Source organism: Petaurus breviceps, unplaced genomic scaffold (assembly GCF_028583685.1).
Source record: "Petaurus breviceps papuanus isolate PSGF00001 unplaced genomic scaffold, PetGlider_PUasm1.0 90823, whole genome shotgun sequence".
NCBI classification, from domain to species: Eukaryota; Metazoa; Chordata; class Mammalia; order Diprotodontia; family Petauridae; genus Petaurus; species Petaurus breviceps.
Window position 1 is genome coordinate 4,802,639 of NW_027187352.1, and position 23,382 is coordinate 4,826,020.

Genomic DNA, 23,382 nt, shown 5'->3' on the forward strand with positions numbered 1-23,382 from the left:
GAAACAATTAAGAGAGGGAATGCACTAGAATTGAGAGGGACTGAGGAAGGGAAGGCTTTCTTCAGAAGACAGGATTTCAGCTGGAACTTAAAGGAAACAAACAACTAAGCACAGTGTGAGCTCTAGCTGGTCCTACTCAGACTTCAAGTATAGACTTAGTCAGAGATGTCCAAGCCCCATGTGGCTCACATCACTAAATGTAACTGAGAAATTTTTAACAACAACAAAAACACAACACAACATAAGTAATGTTAGCATGTGATTTTTTTTAAAGCAATTGGGGTTAAGTAACTTGTTCAAGGTTACATGGCCAGTTTGTGTGTGTGGGTGTGTGGGTGTGAAGTATCTGAGGCCAGAACCGATCCCAGGTCTCCCAACTCTGGGTTTGGCGCGACTCTGGGTTTGGTGCTCTTACTCACTGCGCCACCTGGCTGCCCCAGCATGTGATTTTCTAAGTCAATATGTGTCCCCTAGGGATCTACGTACCCATCAATGGCCCTGTTTCTATTTGAGTTTGACACCACTGGGCTAAACAACAGAGACTAGTCTGTGTTTCTAGGGAGGACCAGGCTGGCACATCTCAGAGAAGCTCATTATTAGAGCGCTGGCCACCAGCAAGGACTTTTCTGACCACAGAAACTCAAGAAGCTGGCTGAGAAGGTGTGAAGCAGGAAGGAATCTAGTCTGGTTTGTTTTTCTTTTTTGGGGGGGGGGGGGCGAGGAGGGACAGACCCTAAAGCCATGATCTACTCATAGGACCATTATAAGAAACTTTTTCAAACCTTCTAGTGCTCCAGAAACAGGAACTCTTATTGTTACAATTTTCCTGGGATGCTGAAGGACTCGTGAGGAAATGTGCTGCCCCCCTGCCGAGGGAGAGGAGATAGATTCAGAGGGCAGACTAAGATAAGGACATTTTTTTGGCCATGGCTGAGGGAATTCATTTTGCTTGACAATGCATGTTTGTAATGGAAGTCTTGTTTTTCCTTCTTTCTCAATGGACATCAGTGGAAGGGAAAGAAGAAGGAGTTTTGTTCATTGAAAAAAAATATTTAAAAAAGAGAAATTAAGGCAACGTCATAATAAAAGATATCAATAAAAGATTTTAAAATAAGAAAAAAATAGTATTAGCAGGACAAATACCCACAGTGACAAACCCCGATTCTTGTCAAGTCTTTTCAAGTAAAAATATTCCATCCCATTAGTTTCAGTCCCCACCATTCCAGCCTACCACCATCTACCTTCCTAGTCCTGGGTCCCATTACTTAACTGCACAGCTATTTCTCCCAGCTTTGAATCTTCTGAAAATACAAGCACATCATTCATACCTTAATTCAGGTTACTGCTAAAATTGTTGGTCTGCACCAATTCTAGGGGCACCCCCTGGAGGTCTCCTATCAGAGTGACATGAAGCCATTGGAAACCCCTCTTTCTAACTGGTCTTTTCACTAGTTTTGAACCCAAGTAAAGGAACAATCTTCTGGCCCATATCTCAAATCAGCATGGAAGAGCAGGTATTTAAACTAAGTTTTAAAGGATGGGCAGAAATTGAACAGGTAAAGAAGGTAACAGATGAAGGTATTCCCGGCAGAAGAAACAGTGGGAGCAATCCCTATAGGGTCTTTAATGTTCTTTCTCCTTGGGTCAGGGAGTACCAGGTTTGTCCCTCTCTAATGCACTTAGCATGGAATATTGTATATTCTAGTTTTTTGTGTTTGCATTTTATCCCCCTATGAGATGATAAGTTCTATGAGGGCAGGAATTATGTTTTATCTAAACTATGCCTCCTGCAGAGCCTATCAAGCTTAGTGCATAGTAGGTGCTTGGAAGATTTGTTGAATGAACTGAATTATGTTTTCAGAACCCATGCCTTGGCCTGTTCCCTTACCCCCAGAGTTAAATTGTTACCTCCCTCTCCCTCCACCTCCAGATCCCACTAGGACCTCTGGGTCCAGGTGCTGGTCAAACTCACTGGAGTGGTGTCATCATGTGACCGCTGGTACCGTTTCCATCGGCAGCCATAGATCCCGGTGAGGCATGACAGGCAGAGCTGGGGCTCGTAGTACTGTAAGGGCTGATGTCTCACCATCCTCTTGCCCGCAGCCCCGGGGACTTGTCCTCAGAGCCCCATCCAGCCTCTGTGTACCCTGCAGAAAGAGGCCAGGCATGAGAAGGGAAAAGCATCAGGAGGGGTTGACAGAAAGGGAGAAGAAAGCTCTGATGATCCTAATAGAGTTCCATGGAGTAGAAAGAATGATGGGTTTGGAATTGGGGGTCCTGGTTTTGATACTTGCAAGCTAGGTGACCTTGGGTAAGTGATCACCTGCCTTGGTTTCCTCAGTATTAGGGGGAATTAATAGTATATGTACCAGCCCATCTCAAAGAGCTTTGGTGAAGAAAGTTCCTTTGTAAATTTCCAGTTGTTATCTGGGTAACAGATTTCCAAATGATGTCTCCATTCATTTATGAGCTCACTCAGAGAATAGCAACCTCTCTTGGAATTCTTAAAGAAGACCTGTACCTTTCCCACGGATCCCCTCTATCTATCCTCAAGACCCAATCTTCACCGTGGTCCTCATCACCTCCCAGCTGGTATAAGACAGCAGCCTCCTCACCGGTCCTCTTGCTCCAAGTCTCCCCTCTTCAGCCCATCCACTGCTGCCTAAAGTACAGGTCTAACATTTCTCTACTCAATAGACTCCAGTGACTCCCTATTATCTCTGGGATCAGATAAAGACTCCGCTGGCATTTAGAGCTCTTTATAACCTGGTCCTGTTCCGCCTTTCCAGTTTCACCCCATTAGTACCCTTTATGAACACCATAGTCCAGTCAGACTGGGATTCTTACTGTTCCTTACACAGAAGTCCTTTTTCCATCTCCAAGTCTTTGCACTGCCTGTCCCCCATGACTGGAATGCAGGTGCCTCTTACCTCCTTGTACACAAAGTTATTAATCCTAGCTGTTAGTGTATGTCAGCTCATAAAGGTTGTTAGCACATTTATAAAATGAAAGTATTGATCCCTGCTTTGCCAGGAGAAAAGGACCAGAGACAGAGCTTAGAAGGTTCACAGACAGAAGAGATCTTCTCTGGCTAAGTCCCAATATAAGGGATTCCCCGGGGGATGTGTCAGCCTTTCAATAATTCCAAGATCCTCCTGTGCATCTTAAAAAAAAAAAAAAGGGACCAACGCTTTGCTGATGTGCATCTCAGGACTCAGACAGAAAACGACCCCTACCTTGTCCACCACTTGGCCAGGCTGTTGAGTCTTACTAGCAGAGCCCATTAGGTAAGTTCACTCCCACTGAGCTGAAATATACTTTTTGTGGACTGGAGTCAGGAAAATTCTGAGTTTGAATCCAGATTCAGACACTTACCAGCTGTGTGACCTGGATAAGTCATTTAACCTCTGTCTGCTCCCGTTTCTTCAATCTTTAAAATGGGGACAATAACAGCACCTACCTCTGCAACTATCTCCCAGGGCTGTTTTGTGGATCAAATGAGATAATAGTTTTAAAATGCTTAGCACAGTGCCTGGCACAAACACACACACACATAATGTTAGCTATGATTATTATTATTTAATTAATCTTGCCCCAGATATTTATGTAACCCTGGGTAAGTCACTTAAAACTTTTTCAGCTTTGATTTCCTCGTCTATAAAATGGGGAAGGGTAGGCGGAGAGCCCCTTCCAGCTCTAAATCTATAAATATGATTGGCCTGTATTTACAGAGGTGAAAAACTGAGGTCCAGAGTATGGCAAGGACTTTGCTATGCTCGCATCAGGAGCTGGGGCAGAATCTGAATTCAAATCTAAGCCTCCAGTCTCCCAGGCTAGAATTCTCTAGAATGAGACAAGTCAGATGTAAGAGGGAAAAAAGGCTTCCTTTCTTGAAGATGTTCTATAATAACCTTAATATTTATATCACATTTTAAAGTTTACAAAGCACTTTATATCCATAGATGATTTCATTTGAGTCTGTGAGGTAGATGTTGCTATTATTCCCACTTTACACATGAGGGAGCTAAGGCTCAAGGAGGTGATGTGATTTTACCCATGGTCACGTGGTAATTGTCTGAAGGGAGACTGAACCCAGAGTTTCCCAATTCCAAGTCCATAAACCTACCCATAGCACCATGATGCTTCTCCAGAGGGGAGTCCTGTTCTGGTCTAGGTTACGCTAAGTGTCTTCCGAGTTCCCTTCCAACTTTGCTATTTCATGGCTGTCTGTGCCAGATGCTGGAGTCCTGCAACTGTGAATTAAAAACCAAGGATCTGGGAAGCTTGAGCTGGGCCTATGTGTGAATTCCTGGTCTCCAGACTGTGGAGCCTAAGTGATACTTATGGACTTGCTTAGTCTCCTAACTGTTGCTGACAACACACTTAATCAGCAGGCCAAGCACCAGGGCTTGTTCCAGGGAAAGGACCTAAATGAGAAACAAGGCCACTTTTTCCATTCTCTCCACAACTGGATTATTTATCTGTGTTCACAGACAGTACAAAGAATGGAAATCTAAAATCTCTGAGGGAAGAGCCTGCCTGGTGAGCCCTGCCAGAGACCCTGAAGAAGGGGTTCATTCAGCAGGCAGGGGGCAGAATTCGATGACCTTTGCGTTCCCCTTCAGGGGGCTGGTGTCCATTGCACTAGCCCCAAGACCCAAGGCAGGAGGAGAAACTATGTGACTAGGGAATGCCTACTAGGTCTTTGGCCATTGGCCAACTGAGGTATGCTGGGTAAAGCACAAAATCTCAGAGCTGTAGGGACAGACTCCAGAGGTCAGAGACTTCCTCAGGAAAAGAATTCTTTCTTTAGCATCCAGGAGATCCCCACCTGGTGACTCCGACCAGTTACTCTGCTCTCTGGGCTCCCGTTAAGACCAAAGTCAACCATACTCACACTGCCTGTACCTTAGGAACCTAGAACATAGAAAATGAAGGATTCCTGAAAGGAACTGAATAGCTCATACTAATAACTAGCATTTAAAAGGCTTTATCTGAGCCATTTCATCTGAACATTATGACTACCTTGGAAGACAGATGCTAAGATTTTCTATTTTGCAGATGAGCAAACAGACTAAAAACTTAAATGACCCTGCCCAGGGTAACACAGCAAGTCAGCACAAGAGGTAAGATGTGAATTCAGGTCTTCCTGACTCCAAGTCCTTTAATAATCAGAAACAATTACCATTTATATATAATTTTAAGGTTTACGAAATGCTTTACATGTGTTATTTCATTTGATCTTCTCAATGAGCTTGTAAGGAAGGTGCTATTCCCCCCATTTTACAGATGAGGAAATTGAGGCAGAGAAGAGTTAAATAATCACTAATAATAGCAGCTAGAAGGCTCAGTGGAGAGAGTGCTGGGCCTGGACTCAGGAAGACCTGAGTTCAAATTTGGCTTTAGCAGTGGGACCTTGGGCAAGTCACTTGATCTCCGTTTGCCTTAATCCACTGGAGAAGGAAATGGCAGACCACTCTACTATCTTTGCCAAGAAAACCCCATGGACAGTACTGGTGTGCTATAGTCCACAGGGTCACGAATAGTCAGATATGACTGAATGACTAAACAACACATTTATATAGAGCTTGCTACATGCTAGACTGTGTGCTAAATGCTTTATGATTATTATCTCATTTGATCGTCACAACAACCCTGGGAGATGGGTGCTATCACTATCATTCCCATTTCACAGAAGGGAAAACTGAAGCAAACAGGTTAAATGAATCACCCAGGGTCACACAGCCTAGTAAACATCTGAGAAAGGAAGGATTTGAACTCCAGTTTTCCTAACTGCTGACTCAGAGCTCTGCACTCTCTCCTCTACCTAGCTGCCTCGTCTACTAATCAAGTTCTCTCATTTTATTTTATTTTTTTGCCTTTTGGAGGGCAATTGGGGTTAAGTAATATGCCCAAGGTTACACAGCTAGTTTTTTTTGTGTGGGTGTTAAGTGTCTGAGGCAGGAACTGAACTCAGGTCCTCCTGACTCCGGGGCCAGCGCTTTACTCACTGCGCCACCTAGCCGCCCCCAAGTCCTCTCATTTTAAAGATGAGGAAATAGTGATGTCTGATGAGAGCCTAAGCCATGCTTTCAGATCCAGCTCTGGTATAGCCTTCTCCATGAAATCTTCCCCATCCCTTCTCCCAACCCCACCCCCATCCCTCCAGTCAGGGGGTATTTCTCTCTCCTTTGATCTCCTAACACTTTATGTTCCAAATAAGCTCATATCAAATCCTTCAGTATTGCAGTTCTCTGTTGATGTCTTATGCTCAGGTAATAAATAAACTGTCAACGTGGTGGGGGCAGGGATCTACCTTCAGTCATTTGTATATCCCACCTCCCTCCCCCAAAGACTTCAATTAAGGTCGTGGTATTACTGAAACCTGGGTTTTCATTTAAATGAGATGGAAAGGGATCCAATGAGAGAGACCACTGACATCCTTAATCACACCCACCCTTGGTACATTCTGTGCCTAGACTTAAACCGAGGTAAGTCTGGGTGGTGAAACGCTGGACAGAGTACAGGGAGACCTGAGTTCAAACCTGACCCCAGAAACTTACCACCTGTGGTTACCCTGCAAAATCTCTGAACCTCTCTAAGCATGTTTCATTTGTAAAATGAAGGTCAGACTCAACAGCTTCTAAAGATCTAAATCTATGATCCTCAGACTTATAAACTGTGTGTATGTGTTTTCTGAACACACACACACATACACACATGCATGCACGCATGCACCATGATGTTCTCTGAATGTCAGAGATCTTGGAACACCAAATGTTACAACTAAAAGGGACCTCAGAATTCATCTCCAAGCATTTATTAACCACCTATGAAGTAACAGGCACTTCTTTACCTCTGATGCATACACAGAGACAAAAATGAAACAGCCCCTGGTCCTCTAGGAACCAGACATTCTTTCAGAGGAGACAATGTGTACATTTATAGTTACAGAAGAGGAAACTGAGGCTACAGCAGGGGAAATGCTTACCCAACGCCACACCATATGGCCTGTGTCAGAGCCAGAATTCTCTGATTGCTGTTTCATCTACAGCACAGCTGTCCCATTTGGGGCTTTGCTCTGGTTTGGGATTAACCCTGCTGCTTTTCCCAGAAATGCTCCATCTCACCTTGGAGGTTAGCTCCCATTGCTATCTTGTTGGGGAAATGTCAGCAGATGAGCGGGGTCGGAATGGATGATCGCTCAAGTTCTTTCTGGCATTCCAACTCTGAGCCCACCCAGCAGCTACTGATAACCCCTCTGCCCTGAAAACTGGAAGATTCTGGCTGCAATCAGAGAGGGGTGAAAGGCCACTGGAGAGCTGGCAGCCCTCAGCAAGATCCTCTTCTGGATCTTAAGAATCTGGGGGAGCAGGGCGTATCTAGAGCCTGTGGCTAGAATATCTCTGCATTAATACAGTAACTTACACCTTGTGCTATAGTGTTCTCTAGGGCAGTGACTTGAGGGACAGTGGGCAGAGTGTTGGAGTTGGAATAAAGATGATCTGGGTTCAAATCCCACTTGATATCTACTAGCTTTATGAACTGGGCAAACCTGTTAGCCTCTCTGGGCCTCATCTGTAGAATAAAGGGGGAAGGGGTATGGACTTAACTACCTCTAAGGTCCCACCCAGCTTTCAGCCTGTGATCTTATGACCTGTCCAGGTAGAACAACTCCTATGTGTCAGAGTCAGACCTTGAACCTGGGAGTCACTGACTTGAAGTCTAGCATTGGCCCTCAGCCCACTAAGCTACCATGTCTCTCCTTAATAATAATACCTCTACAGGGCTTTATGACTCAACAAGCACCTTCCTCACAACCTTCAGAAAAATAGAGCCTCTGAGTATCATTGGCCCCATTTTTCAGACAAGGAAACTAGAACTCAGAGAGGATGAGTGACTAGGTCACACAAGCAGTCTGGTAAGTAGAGTCAGGACCCCAACTAAACTTGCAAGACTTGTCCAACACTCCCTGTCATCCCACACACCATACTACTCATTCATCTAAACTAGGATTTTAAACGTCTCTGAATGACTTATTCACCACTTTCAAGTGGTACAGTATGAGGCTGGAGGCCTGGAACCCAAATTTACTAGCTTTGTGAACCAAAGGGCAGGTCAATTAACCTCTCTCAGCCTTGATATCCTCATCTGTAAAATGGTGATTCGAAAAACATTCATGCTCCTGGGAATTCTTGAGAGGATCAGATGATGTGTGTGAAAATGCTTTGCATCTGTCAAGAACTGGACAAATGGGGGTGGCTGGGATAAGTATTCCTCCTAGATTAAAAAAAATAATGAAGCAAAAACTAACGACATTCCCATCCTTCATTTCATTTTCCCAATCCCCTCTCCCTCCCTCTTCTCCTCTGGGTTCTGCCAACAGTCCCATAATGGAGGCAGGGCAAGTATTAATCTCTTCTTGAAAAGATGGGACTGCTGAGACTCAGGAGAGGCTTGGCCAGCCCAAGGTCACATAGCTCTTTTGTATGACAGGTGGAACTAGGGCTGGGCCTCTCTAGCTTCAAGCTGGCCTTAATCCCCACTGTGGAATCAAACAAGATCACAGTGCCTTCATTTTGGAGCTAGAAAGCAACTCCCATATTTTACAGGTGAGGAAACTGAGGCATAGAGCTCACACAGCTACTACACTTATTCTCAAGGTGGGCCTTTCTGATTCTAAGACCACCAAGATCCCAGTGAGCTTCCACTGTGGTGGAGGAGGTGGGTCCAGATCTTTGTTCTGCTACTTAACCAAAGGAATGACCTCGAGCAAACTGCTGCTTCTTCTTTGAGGCTTCACTTTTCCCACCTTTAAAATTCATAAATGCTTTGCACAGCCTAAATGATTTTTTCAGGTTCTTTTTAGCTCTAATGCTAGAATCCTTTCAGACCAGGGGCAAGGCTTGGATTTCCCCACTTCAGAACATGGCAGGGGCTATGACTCTCCTTTGTGTCTTTCCTTCCCAACCCCGCGCCCCCACTCCCCAAGCCCTGCCTCTGTTAGAGCACACACCAGGGACCAAGTGAGTGCACCAAGCTCACCACCCCCTACCCTAGGTGTTACTCATGGCTGGCAGCAACTTGGTCAGCTTTGAAGCTCAGGAATGAGTTAGTTTAAGGCCAGCACACATTAACTCTGCCTCCCACCTATAACAGAGAAGATAAGATTCATAGCTGACATGTCTGGGAGTGAGTGTGTGTGTGTGTGTGTGTGTGTGTGTGTGCAGGCTCTCTGAGGAATAATTCAATTGCAGACTTAAAGATTAATTCTTCTGGCAAGACAGACAAGAAGGACAGCCAGCAACATTTCCCCTCTCCTAATGCAATTCCTCCTTATGCCCAAGAGCCAGGCACCTGAGGGATCAACCCCGGAAGACCGCAGAAGGTATAAGACAGAATAGATTTCTGCAAACAGCCTCCCTCTGAGGACAGCTCTGCGCACAGCTGCTGCGGGGACTCTGGTTTGGGGGGGGAGGGAGGGGGCGGACAGTATTTTTCTTCTCTGCACACAGCTGTGTTTAGGGCTCTAGGGCAGCTGCCCCTCAAGTGAGCTTGAAACCTCTGAAGACATGAAGGCATAAGTCAGACCCAAGACCAGACAAGAATCCTCCTTCTAAAAGCTACCCCCCCCCCCACACACACAGGTGGCCATTTCCAGACTTCATGCATCAAGACTTCCAAGGAAGGAGGACTTGCTCCCTGCTGGGGCCAACCCACTGCACTTCTGCACAGTGTTATGCATTAGGAAGCTTTTCCCTACATCAAACCCAAAAGGCATCTAGTCCAGCCCTCTGGGCAAATAAACAGAACAAGCCGTATCCCTCTTTTACATGGGATTGTAGATCTAGAGCTGGAAAAAAAGGATTGTAGAGGTTATTTGGTCCAACCCTGTCATTTGGTAGGTGAGGAGGGTTTGAAAACCACTTGCCCAAAGTCATACAGGCAGAATGTAAGTAAGTGGCAGGGCCAGGATTGGAACCTGCCTCTGCCTCTAAATTCAGTATCCTTTCTACTTAGCCATGATGCTGCCTCCCACCCAAATACTTGATGACAGCTACCATCTCCCCCACAAAGTCTTCTCCTCTCCAGGCTAAACAGCACCAGTTTCTCCAACTGATACTCAAATGTTACAATCTATAGGCCCCTCCCCCAATGTGCTACTTACAATAATAATAATTATTATTGTAATAGCTACTCCCATTTCTCTGGTGCTTTAAGACTTACAAAGCACTGTCCTCACAACTCTGTGGGGTGCAGGCCACAGAAATCATTATCCCTGTTTTTACTGGGGAAGGAAGTGAGATTCAGAAGTGTAAAGTGACCAGTCACCATTTCCAAACTGCATCCACCTTCTCCCTTGGATTCTGCCTCTGGAACCACCCTTGGCCCCAAGCCATGAGCTTTCTGCTCAGAACCATCCCAGATACCTCCACACTAGCCACACAATTCCCTCTCCCCATTCCATAGGTTATATTCTTACACTGAAATGGAAATTTCTGAGGGCAGACTGACTTGTTTGTAACAGTGCCTGGCATACAGTAAGAATTTAATACATACTCTGTTAACTCTGTCTATCTATCTATCCATCCATCCACCTCCCTACCTATCCAGTCATCTACTTACCTACCTATCTGCCTACCTATTGACCTATCTATCCATCCATCCACCTATCCATCTATCTATCCTTCCATCCATCTAACCATGCACCTACTTATCCATTCACCTATCTAGTGTATTTGAAAAGTATCTTCTCCCAACAGTCTTGTGAGGAAGGGAATACCAAAATGATCATCCCAGTTCTCATAACAGCAGTACCCATTTCTCTGGTGCTTTGAGGTTTACAAAGCATTTTCTTCACCAAACCCTATGAAACAGGGATCCTGAAGATAATCCCTTTTACAGGAAAGGAAACCAAGTGTCAGAGGGATGAAGTAAATTGCCCACTGGCACACAGCTAGTGAGGGATCTTAGGGGGGAAATCCAGGACTAGATTTTTCTAGCACATCAAGGGGCTTATTTAACAATAACTGCTAAATGAATGGATTAATGAAGCCATCCATCAATGGCCCACATTCCCTGGGTCCTGGACACAGGGCTGGGTCTCCTTCCAAGCAGGGTTTTTTCTTTTAAAAACAACAACAGTCCCCAACACCCACAGACCAGATGTCTGAGGCCTGGGGAGGGTAACAAGGCAGGACCTATCCGGAAAAAGGCCTCTCTGGAAAAACTCTAACTAACTGTTTCAATTTTAAAAGGCCAATAAGCATGTGGGGACTGCTCACCCGCCCCACAGGGCTTGTAAAAAGCCCAGGGAGAAGAGTGGCATGTTTATCCAATCCCAGTTCTTCCTCTACTCTCCATGAACTCCAAATGCCAGATTTGGAGCCCTGGCCTTTTAAAGAGACCTAGCCCATTTCTTCATTGTCCATCAGTCAGTATTTCCATCAGTCAACCAGAGAGCCAGAGCTCTAGAGGTCAGGAGACATGGGTCCTTTGCTTGTCTCTTTCTCACTCTGGCCTTCAGTGCCTTTATCTGTTAAAAAGGTGGGTCTGTACTTATCCAAATGAGAAAACCCTTAAGACACAAAACAGTACAGCTTAAAAAGATATTAAAATATGACACAAAATAGTAAAACTGGGAGGAACCTGAAAACAACTCCAGTGTTGAAAAGGACATCAAATTATAGGACATAGAATAAGAGATGAGTTCGAATGCAGAATATAGGCTAGAGCTTAAAATGGGCCTGAAATATAGAAGAGAATGTCAGAGCTGGGGAGGGCCCTTAGAACCCAGAATGTCAGAGCTGAGAGGGCCCTTAGAACACAGAATGTCAGAGCAGGGAGGGGCCTTAGAACACAGAATGTCAGAGCTGGGAGGGGCCTTAGAACACAGAATGTCAGAGTTGGGAGGGGCCTTAGAACACAGAATGTCAGAGCTGGGAGGGCCTTAGAATCCAGAATGTCAGAGCTGGGAGGGGTCTTAGGACACAGAATGTCAGAGCTGGGAGGGGCCTTAGAACATAGAACAGAAAATGACAGAACTGAAAGAGACCACATATAGACTAATTCAACCCTCTTAATCTTACAGACTGGGAAACTGAGGCTCAGTTTATGTCCTTGTAGACATATCCTCCTAACACCAAGAAGAAACCTTCTGCCACCTCATTCTAGCCTCTAGCACTTTCAGGATGCTTAGAAAAACATCGGGCTCCCAAGTACAATAAGCTTTGAATGAACAAAACTTCTCCCCTCCCTCCCCACTTTCTTTCATTTCCACTATTTTGGGGGGGAAGAAACAAGGAGGGTTCAGGTAGTCCAAAACGAGAATTGGTCACGAAGAATATTTTTACTTTGCTCAGAAAATAGTTCTTGTGATCCATGTGGGTGAACAGGGTAAGCAACTCTGTGGTGCTTCAGATGGGCCTGGAATCAGGAAGACCCAAATTAAAATCCAGCCTCAGACACATTAGTTGTATCACCCTGGGCAAGTCATTTTACCTCTGTCTGCCTCAGTTTCCTCAGCTGTAAAATAAAGTTAATAAGAGTACCTTGTGTTCATAAGCACAATGGGCTGGTACTTGGATAAGGACAAAATAATACAAATGTAGAGATTCTGCCACTAATTTTTTGTGTGACCTTAGCTAAGTTACTTCCTTGCTCTCCACATCACCCCCAAACCCCACCTTCAACTTTTAAGATTTTCTATTAGGAACATAGCGAAAGAGATTTTAGAAAATCAGCCCAAGGCTGACAATAGACTCCCTAAGGCATCCTACCAGGATGTCTCTCTAACACACTATCCACCCATTAAAGATTCCTTTTCAGAACTGGTCAGTGAACCAGATCTGGATCCAATCAATCAACTAACCAACCTTTACTAAGGGCCTACTATGTGCCAGGTACTATGCTAAGCACTGGGGATACAAAAAGAGACAAAAACCCTCAAGAACTCGCAATCCACCTAACCATGCTGTCATCGAGCCCGTTCATGCTGTCTGACCCAGTTATGTTGTGAAGAGACTTTGTCAAATGCTCTACTCAAGTCCAAGGATCCTATATTTTGTCTGTGGCATCTTCCTAATCACTAAGCTAACCACCCCTCCCTCCCAAAAAAATTCAATCTGCCAACAAATATTAATTAAGCACCCATGCCATGCCAGGCACTGCAAAGAATGCTGGGAGAACTGGGTTCTAGATGGCGTTTTGAGAAATGTTCCCTGTGAGACCACAAGAAAATGTTCTCCCCAGCTCTTTCCGGTAAAACAAGAACCAAGGAATCTTTAAGCCTTCTGCAAGGATGCTCCTAAGATTATATTAGAAAGGTATCACACTGCAGCAGAGAGGGCAAGGTCACAAGACCTGAATTCGAATACCTTCTCCAACAACTTCCTTCTTTCAGGAAGGTCAATACATCTCTCTAGACCTCAGCTTCTCCAGCCTATCTGCAAAATGACAATAACAGCACTTAAATTACCTACCCCACAGGGCTTCTGAGAAAAGCATTTTATATATCTCAAAGAGCTAGAGAGAGATGCAAATTATTACTAAGTCTATGATTTCTCTCCAGGCTTTAGTTTCTTCCCTTCCCTTATTCTCTCCCTCACAGGAGGGCTGGTAGCATAACAGATGCCAAAGTTAAAAGTATAACGCTGTATATCAACACAAGGTTAACAGCATTCCTGGTACGTGGATATTTGCAAAGCCACACACAGAGCTGCCTTATCTCAGTCCCAAGGAGACTAATTATGGGGAGAGTTCCTTAGAACTGGCTTGGACCCAAAACAGGAGTCCTTCTACCTGGAAGGGAAGTGTAGACACTGTCAGGAGGCCTGAGGCTAGAGCCCCAGGTGAGAAGAAGTCTAGGGGTCATACCTCCAAAACAGCCTTCATCAATCCCCTCCTCCACCATTAATCTCAGAGCTGAATGGACCATCTCACCACTCAGAAACATCAGAGACAAAAGAAGGGACCTTAGGGCAGAGAACAAGGTGGAAGGGGCTCCCCAAGATCAGCAGAATGGGGAAGGGAACAGGAATTTATTAAGCACCCTACTATGTACCAGGCATTGTGCTACAGACTTGACAAATATTATCTCATCTGATCCTTACCACCACCCTGGGGGCAGGTTCCATTATCATTTTTATTTTACAAGTAAGGAAACTGAGGCAGAAAGTGGTGAAGTGATTTACCCAGAATCACACAGCTAGGAAATGTGTGCAGGCAGATTTGTGTTCAGGTCCAGCACTTTATCCACAGATCCACCTAGCTATCTGTGTTCCAACCCCTTCATTTTTTGGAGGAGGAAGCTGAAAAATCACAGGCCCTAGCATCATCTCTCTGCTCCCATTTTTCTAGTCTGCAGAGATTGACTCATGCAAGTTCACAGAGCTGTGTTGCAATAAATGCCAGAGCTGATCTCTCCCACCTTCTTTCTGCCAGAGTAGAAGCCCTCTCTAACCACAGAATCTCAGCAGTGAAACGGAACTCAAAGGCCACAGAGTCACAGTTTTAGACCTGAAAGGGAATTCAGTCCACACCAGGGGGCAAGAATCCACTTTACAACATGCCAATGAGAGGTCTTCCATTCAGCCTGTACTTGAACTGCACTGACAGGGAACTCGTTACCTTCTTATGCAACCGATTTCACCACTGGAACAGCTCTAACTTTTATCAAGGTTTTCTTTATGATGAACCTTAATCTTCCCCTCTGTAACTCTCCCCATTTTGGTCCTAGTTCTGTTCACTGGGACCAGGCAAAACGAGCCATGTCCCTTGTTCACCTGACAGTCCTTTAGATAGTTCCCTTTAATTGCACGAACATTTCTTAGGTATAGCCACTATGGGGAAGGTCTAGGGTTCCTGATAAGAGGGTCTATAATGTCTGTTTGCAGATCTCCATTGACAGAGGCTCACTACCTCTCCTGGTGACTCTTTGTATTAATGAGACTTGCCTTTTAGCATATTTTTCTATACACTGGATTAAATCTGTCTCCATGTCCCTTTCCACACTACCTCCCACCTGGTCTTAGCTGTATCCTCTAGGACCACACAGAGCACGGCTGCTCCCCTCCCCACACGCGGATCTCAATGCAGGAGGGTCCCTGAATAACAAGGCCAAGGGCCTCCTGAGGCAGCTCTCAAGTTTACCTGTAGGAAGTCCTGTCCAAGTTGTTGTCCAAAGTCCTGCTGCCCACGGGCACCTCCTCTCCAGGGGGCACAGCCACCTCACAGGCAACACTGCAGGGAAGCAAGAAGGCAAACAGACACAGGTCATTCAAGTACTGCCTGCCCCCAGCCAAGCAAGTAGCGAGAGGAAAGTACTCCAATATTCACGAACATACCACCACACAGACACACAAACGGACCAAGGCAGCTGCACAAACACACACAACACAGAGAGGATACAAATGCACCCAGCGTCCAGCCAAGGAGCTGGCCAGTGAATCCAAGGCCCAGCACCTCCTATCTAGCTGGCATGCCCCATTCAGGGCTACACTCCAGACACCCCTAGCAGAGGGGTGCAGAGCCTGAGGGCAGGAGGCGAGGCTAATGTTTATGTCCTGCCGGTCAAGGCTCTTCCAGCTGTTTGAAACCTGCTTCTCAGGCTGGTCAGAGAAACTGGTACATCACTGCCCTTGGACCCAGATGAGGACTGAGGATGAGGGGGGTGAAGACCAGGAAAAGGAAACCAGGGAGGAAAAGTCTGGAAGAGGAAGAACAGAGGGAAGCTGGGAGAGGAAGGAGGGAGGAGGAGAGGGAAGAGGAAAACTGGGACATGGAGGATAGCACGTGGGTGACTCATCACTGTTGGCAAGCCAGGGTAATGTGGGGCAACGGAGACCCACGACCAACTTCCACATACGAGAGGGGGGCGGCAGAGCTGGGCCCAGGCCCCCAAAGCCCCAAGATGGGGACTTCTTGGACAAGGTACCCTGCACAGGGCGGTGAGGAAGGGCAGGGAAGGGCCACCCAGAAGCCCTGTTTATAGGGGGGTGAGGAGGGGCAGGGAAGGGCCACCCAGAAGCCCTCTCTATGGGGGGTGGGGAGGGGGGAAAGGACAGTATTACTCTTGTCCTTTGAAGCTTCTGACAGAAACAGGAAAGGACAAGGATGGGGGAAACCCAGAGGCAAAGACACACAAAGGCAGATGAACGACAGACCTCAGGCCAGAAAGAGATAGGAAATGGAGATAAGCAGAGGCAAACAGATACTCAGGGTGCATCGCCAACAAAGCTTGTGCCTGGTAGAGATGTCTGAGAGACAAACAACAGCCAAAGAGATAGAAACAGCCGAGGTGGGTGCATGGTAGGCCTAGAGTTGGACAGAGCCATGTGTAGAGATGGATAAATGTGCCAGGTTAGAAGGTAGATGGGCACATAGAGCCAAAGACACCCAAAGGCAGGAGAGTGGAGAGAGGGAGACAGAGACACAAAGGAGAAAAGCATACATGGAGGCCTAATCTCAGGGCTTCTGGGCCTCTCCACTGGATTCAGAAGCAGATGCTACTGGGAAAACAGGAGGACCAGTATCTCAGAGGTGGGGGGGGGAGCCGTGGCTCCCATCTGATCAAGTTCACACTGACTACAGGGCCCAGTTGAGAATCAGTGAGTCAGCCAGAGGAAACCTTAAGCACCAGACAGGAAATAGCCCTGCTCCCCTCAAACACCTCACCTCCCATGCCCAATTACTGACACTTCTACCTTCTGCAGTAGTACCAAAGACACAAGAATAGCTGTCAGTGCAGGGAATGGCAGGTGAGGCTGCAAGGGTGCTTGTCTCTGCTTCACCCTGTAAAAGAGGTTCAGCTCCAGTCCCATCTGCTCCATGAAGACCTATGGCCTATGAGGCAAAGGACTCGTGTTTGTGGCCTCACTCTGCTACTGACTCACTGTAGAATTCCATGCAATCAATCAATGGGCATTTACTATAAGTAAGCACTTACTTTGTACCAACCACTGAACTAAGGGCTGGGAATTCAGAGACAAAAGGGAAATAAATCATGCCTGCCCTCAAGGAGCTTACATTGTCCTGGGTGAAAAAGCCTTTACAAAATAGAGACAATCCTTAGAGGAGACAGCCCTACTAGCTGGAGGGAACTAGGAAAGGCCTCCTGCAGAGCAGTGGGTTTGAACTAAATACTGAAAGAGGCCAGGGAATCCAGGAGGCTGAGGAGGTATGGTAGAAAACAGCATCCCAGGCAGGAGGAAACGGAAGCAGTGTGGCTGGAAGAAAGATTCTATCCATGCAGATGTTGATAACGTCACAGGGCCACTGAAATCTGGGGTAGATGACTTATATGAGGGCAGCTGTACTAAGATGTGGAAGGGTGGGCGCCTGGCTCAGTGGAGAGAGGGGGCATCCCCCACCCCAAACAAAAGCCTGACAGTATCTGCTTACATATACACATATATGGGACAGTGCTCAAGCTCTGTCCTCTTCTCCCCTCCCCTCCTCTCTCCTCTCCTTTTCTCCCCCCACCCCAGCCCCCCATGATACAGATTTAAGGCCCTCCTCCATCTTGGTTAGTCTACTCTGAATACTCTCCATTTTATCAAAGTCCTTCTTTAAACCTGCCTGGCACTTAGCACAATACTCTGAGAGCTGAAGGGAGGAGTTGGGGGAGGAGCACAATTTGGATGGAGAAACCCAGCCCTGACTAATGACTTCACTCTGAAGAGTCTGAAGATTGAAGACATACAAGAATCGTGCATCAGTATTTAAGCCTGGCCAGAGATCATTGGCTTCCTGTCAAGGGAAGAACAATTACATGAGAATGGGGCTCCCCATCCCTGACCTATAAGTCCATCTGTAAAAAAACAGTATTGTCTGTTTGCTGCCTGGGGAATCCTAAACAAATCACTAAGCTCTCTGGGTTGGTTCCCTCTCCTGTAAAATTAGAGGACAGGACCAAGTGATCTTCTTAAAGGCCTCTTCCATCTCTAAAGTTCACAGAATCACCACAGGCCTGAAGTGGCCACTGAAACTAGCCATTTGTCAAGAAAGCAGCCTAAGCCAGCCAGACTGCTAATCTTTCTATATCCAGAGGTGCTGTCCATGCTCACTTTCTCATCTGATCCTCACAACAAAGACAACCCTATAACACTGGTAGGGAGAATTGTTATCACTCCTTCTTAGATAAGGGAGTGGACCTGAGGCTTAGAGAAAGGGTGGCCAGCTTCTGAAAGACTGCTGGTGGATGGCAGTACTGGACACCAGATCTTCCTTCACCTGTCAGTTACACTGATGATTTCCTTTGGGATTCCCTGGTGAGGACCCCCTTGAGCTTACTCACTGCAATCCAGCATCAGTTCTGGGACTCAAAAATCTGATATTGGATGGCTCTCTGTGAGGAGGGATGGGAGACATAAGGGGAAAATTTGGGTGATACTACAATAAGAGATGACAATAAATATTTATTTTAAAAAACTAGAGAACTGTTTGGAATACTAAGGGTTAAATGACTTGCCTGGGGTCACTATCTATATGTATCTGAGCTAACACCTGAACCAGGCTCTCCTGATCAACTCTCTATGGCTGTTCTTCAACTTCCTTAATAGGGATAGGGTCTGGACCTGTGATTGTATTGGAAAACGAAGCTTAGAGAGAGGTTTCCCAAAAATTGCAAATGGTGGAGTGAGGTCTGGAAACAAATTTTCCTTCACATATTAGTCACTTCCTTTCTTTGTGGATTTCATTAGTGTAAGGATCTCCCAGGTGAGGACAGTCCCTCTAGCAATGCAGGCTGGAACCTTAAAGTCTTAAGAGAGCTGAGAGGTTAAGGGTCACACAACCAGTATGTCAGAGGCAGTATTTGAACCCAGGTCTTGCTGGCTTGAAGGCCAGATCACTATCCACTACAGAAAGGAAATAAGGTATGATGGTAAGTACACTGCATTAGGAATTGGGAGAAATGGATTCAAGTGCCAGCTTTGACACTAACTTACTGAGGAGACCTGAATGAGTCACTCAGTACCTCTAGGCTTCAATGTCCCCATTTGTCAAGTGGACTAAATAATCTCCAACAATATACCACCCCATACCTCCCGGAGGGGCATCTATGTGACACCTATTATGTGCCAGTTGGAGCAGCTAGGTGGCAAAGTGGCTGAACCCTTGGCCTAGAGTCAGGAAAACTTTTCCTAAGTGCAAATCTAGCCTTAGACACTTACTAGCTGTGTGACCCTGGGTAAGTCACTTAACCCTCAGTCAGTTTCCTCATCTGTAAAATGAGCTGGAAAAGGAAATGGCAAACCACTCTAGTATCTTTGCCAAGAAAACCCCAAATGTGTCACAAAGAGTCAGACATGACTGAATAACATTTACAAATAATTATAAGTGTTCACCTCTGTGTCTGGAACATAGTAAGCACCAAGTAAATATTTGTTATTAATAAATATTATCTCACTTGATCCTCACAACAACCATGGGAGGTAGGTGCTATTATTATTCCCATTTTACAGATGAGGAAAGTAGTGGCAGACAGAGTTGAAGTGCCTTGGTCCAGGTCACACCATGTCTGGGGCTGAATTTGAACATGAGTCTTCCTCCCTCCAGGCCCAGTGCTCTATTTACTGTGCCTGCCACCAGCTGCCTCTCCTGGAGCTGATAAGCATCACTGTACAACCATTCAGTGAAGGAAGGTATCGGGTCTAAGTCTGTGGGAATCTCAGTCCCCGTGGGGCATCAGCTACCTGGATAGAAGGAGAAGACCTCTCTGAGATGTTTTCTTTGCTAGATTTTTTTGAGATGCAGAATTTAACCTTATTTCCCTGCTGAAGTGATTTCCCATCACTTGGAAAAAAAAAAAAGTTAATAAGGTTGTGTTGAGAAGCAAAGGGCATGAGCATGGGAGGAAACGGACCCACTGCATCCTGCTCTCTCCCTATCTGATCAGCCCACAACTGGAACACTGGGCTAAAGTGCTGGCGTTTTAGGAAGGCCACAGACAAATGTGAGGATATTCACAGGACAACAGCCAGGATGATGAAAGGGCTTGGTATCATCAGAAACAACTGAAGAGAGGGGATGTTATCTGGAGAAGCATCCCAGGTAGCAGGGGGTACAAAGGAAAGGCAATCCTTGTTTTTGGAATATTTGAAGGGCTGTATTTTGAACAAAGGGTCAGCTTTTTTTCTGCTTGCTCCCAGAACTAGAAGCAACAGGTAGGAAGTGCAGAGGTGGATTTGGGCTCCATGTAAGGAAAAGCAGCCATCCAAAAATAGATAAGGCCACTTGGGAGATGGTGGGTTTTCTATCCCTGGAGGTCTCCGAGAAGAGGCTGGATGAGCACTTCTCAAGCTGTCAAGGAGGATGCTGGTATCACCAGCATTGGGACAGGTGATCTCTAAGGGCCCAATTCTGACACTAAGGACTGTCCAAGGGCTCACCTTATTAAGACTAAGATGGGCAGCCCTGGAAAGTTTTGTCAGGTGGTTCACAGACGTGATCTCATTGGATCAATTACAGAACCGGCACCTGGCTGCACTCCTCAGGCATTCTCTAATATCAGCATCCTACAAAGCCACCTCAGCCTTGGTCCTCACACCTCATACACCCTGCTCCTGAGACCCCTCTAAATGGAAGAGGGAGTGGAGAGCTCTTCCCAAAGCACCACGAAAGGAGGGCAACACCTGGCTTTTCAGTTCCCACCTAGCTGTACACCCCGGCTATCTTTCCTTCTCTCTCCCACTTTTTTAACCTCCCTCCTGGGTGTTGTCTTCACCCATTAGATCATTAAGCAACTTGAGATCAGGGGTGTCTTTTTCCCTCCCTATTTTTATCTCCAGAGTTTAGTGCAGTGACTGGCACATAGTAGGAATTTAGCAAAAATTTGCTGGCTGACCCAGGGGGCAATGTGGTGGACACATACAGGCAACAGTGTGTTGCCAATGACAGCTCCCTCTTGTGTAGTGGCACAAATGACATCATTGAGGACAAACAATCAGCAATCATTTATTTGTCTCCTACATGGTCCAGGCACTGTGTTAGGTGATGGAGATATAAAGAAAGGCCAAAAAAAAAAAAGTCCCTGCCTTCAAGAAGCTTACAGTCTAATGGGGGAGATAACATGTACATACAAGAGGGAAAGGCTCTATTAGGTCATGTCATGAGAGCAAGGGATAACTGAGGGGCAGCCCAGCATAGCATGAGCACGCATGAAAGCAATTCAAGCTTAAAAATGCATTCTGACTTTTGGGCCACCCAGTGCTCAAAGCATCAGAGGGAGACCTCCTCCCAGACTGGGTGTTAGAGAAATGGCCACAGAAGTGACTGCACGGAGCACTCCACATAATGTGCTCTCACCTGACCCTCACAACCACCACCCAGGCAGGGTGGGCTAGTTTTATGTTCTGTCATCATCCCACTTTAAGAAGATGTAGCTGGGACAGCTAGGCGGTGCAGTGAATAGAGCACTGGCCCTGGAGTCAGGAGGACCTGAGTTCAAATGCAGCCTCAGGCACTTAACACTTACTAACCGTGTGACCTTGGGCAAGTCACTTAACCCCAATTGCCCTGCATTCCCCCCTCCAAAAAGCCCCCCCCAAAAAACAAAAAACTGTAGCTGGCTCTTTACGTGGAATTTACACTCAGGACCTCATCTGGTCCTCAGAACATCCCTTGTAAGGGTAGAATTGTCACAACCCCCATTTTCTGGATGAAGAAACTGATGCTGAGGCAGGCAGAACGGACCCTTCCTCTTATCACTATACCACCCATACAAGCAAGAGGAGGTTTGAAAAGGATGGAGAAATACCCACACTGATGACTTAGACGGCCTTAAGGTAACACAGAGGACAGAGCACTGGACCTGGGAGCCAGGAAGGCCCAAGCTCAAATTCTGCCTCAGACAATTTAATCACTGTGTGACCCTGGTCAAGTCACTCAGCCTCAATGTCACCATCTGTGACATGAGAATAATAGCACCTTCTTCACAGGGTTGCTATGAGGTAACATAGTTAAAATGCTTTGGGAAAACCTTAAATCAATATATAAGTGCTAACCACTGATGAAGTCATGGGTCCAAAGTACTAAAAAACAGAGATTTGGGGATAATAGGGGAGGAGAATTCAGGGGCCATTTTGGGGCTATTGTGTTGATTAAGAGAAAGAAACTCTGTCTAACATTTTGTAGTAAACCATTAAGGGTTCAAATCTAACCTAATCCAGGCAGGCATTGGCAGGCAGCTGGAACTAATGGACAGAGTAACTGGTTTTAGAGCCAGACCTAGGTTGAATCTCACTCCTGACACATATTAGCTGTGTGACATCCCAAACAAGTCAAATGGAGGGGGGGGGGAGGGGGAAGGGCGGTCAGCCAAATAGGATACACATTCTTAAGTATAATAAAACTTTATTTGAAAACATAAAAAAACTATTCTTAGCCTGATGACGGTACAAAAACAGGCTGGAGGCTAAGATTTGGCTCTGGGGGTGTAATTTGCTCACCCCCTGCCCTAGGCAACTCATCAGATTGCCACTTGAATCGGTAGAGGGAGTCTCCTTAGAAAAGGATAAGGAGCTGACTCTAGCAATGAAATCACAGATCCAGTGCCTATTTCTAACATTATCTAAAATAATGATCAAATATCTCCCATTTCTCTCCTGCATTAAGGCTAGCAGAATACTTTTCTCATAATAGCTCTATGAGTTAGAGAACACAACGTCCATGATTAGTTCCCTTTTACAGAGAAGGAAACTGAGACCCATCACATGTGGGAAAAGATTTGGCTTTGATCCAGGTTCTGACTGAAGCTCCAGGGGTTTCCTTATATGCGACCCTGGCAAGTGATTCCCACAAATTCTTTCTTTTTGGCTTGGGAGGCTGTTTTGGTCTATCACACGAACAGGGGTGGTTCCCTAGTTCTGAAAGCTGGCGGACACTTCAAACATAAACAAAGACACTAGGCTATAAAACTGGCCGCTTGTCAGGAAAGCAGCCCAAGTCAGCCAGTCTTTCTGGTCTGCTTTGCCCAGATGTAACTGGGTTGAACATTTCATCAGAAGAAGCCACGCCCTGAAAGACCTTTGGAGTCAGTCCTGGGTCCAGAAGCCAAGAGATCCCAGCTTTACCACTGACTCATGCCGTTTTCTGGGCCTCAGGTTTCCTCTGTAAAGTAAGAGGTCCAACCACCCTGTGAAGGGATGAAACCGATTCTGCTTGGCCCTAGTGGGGCAGAAGCAGGAGCAATGCATTAAAGCTACCAAGAGACCTGTCTGGGCTCCTGCATAAGGAAGCACTTCTTACCAAGTCAAGCTCTCCCAAAGTGGACTGTGCAAGCCTTCAGAGGGGGTGCTCCTAGCTCTGTGACCTTGGGCAAATCCTTCCTCGCTCTGAATACTAATTTCCATGTTTGAATAATGAGGGGCTTAGACCCAAGAT

At 46.0% G+C, this 23,382-nt stretch overlaps 1 protein-coding gene across 3 annotated transcripts in view; it reads right to left on the reverse strand.

Annotated features, from left to right (window-relative positions):
* GDPD5 (glycerophosphodiester phosphodiesterase domain containing 5) overlaps positions 1-23,382 on the reverse strand; it is a 172,713-nt gene that overhangs the window by 94,601 nt on the left and 54,730 nt on the right. For 2 of the 3 annotated variants that reach the window (XM_069070861.1, XM_069070863.1), the window contains exons 2-3: positions 15,151-15,240; positions 1,973-2,147 (exon numbers count right to left, since the gene is read on the reverse strand). In XM_069070861.1, the coding sequence (XP_068926962.1) occupies positions 1,973-2,089 (117 nt within the window). In that variant the 5' untranslated portion in view covers positions 2,090-2,147; positions 15,151-15,240. The remainder of the gene's footprint in view (positions 1-1,972; positions 2,148-15,150; positions 15,241-23,382) is intronic. The other variant, XM_069070862.1, reaches the window with a different exon arrangement.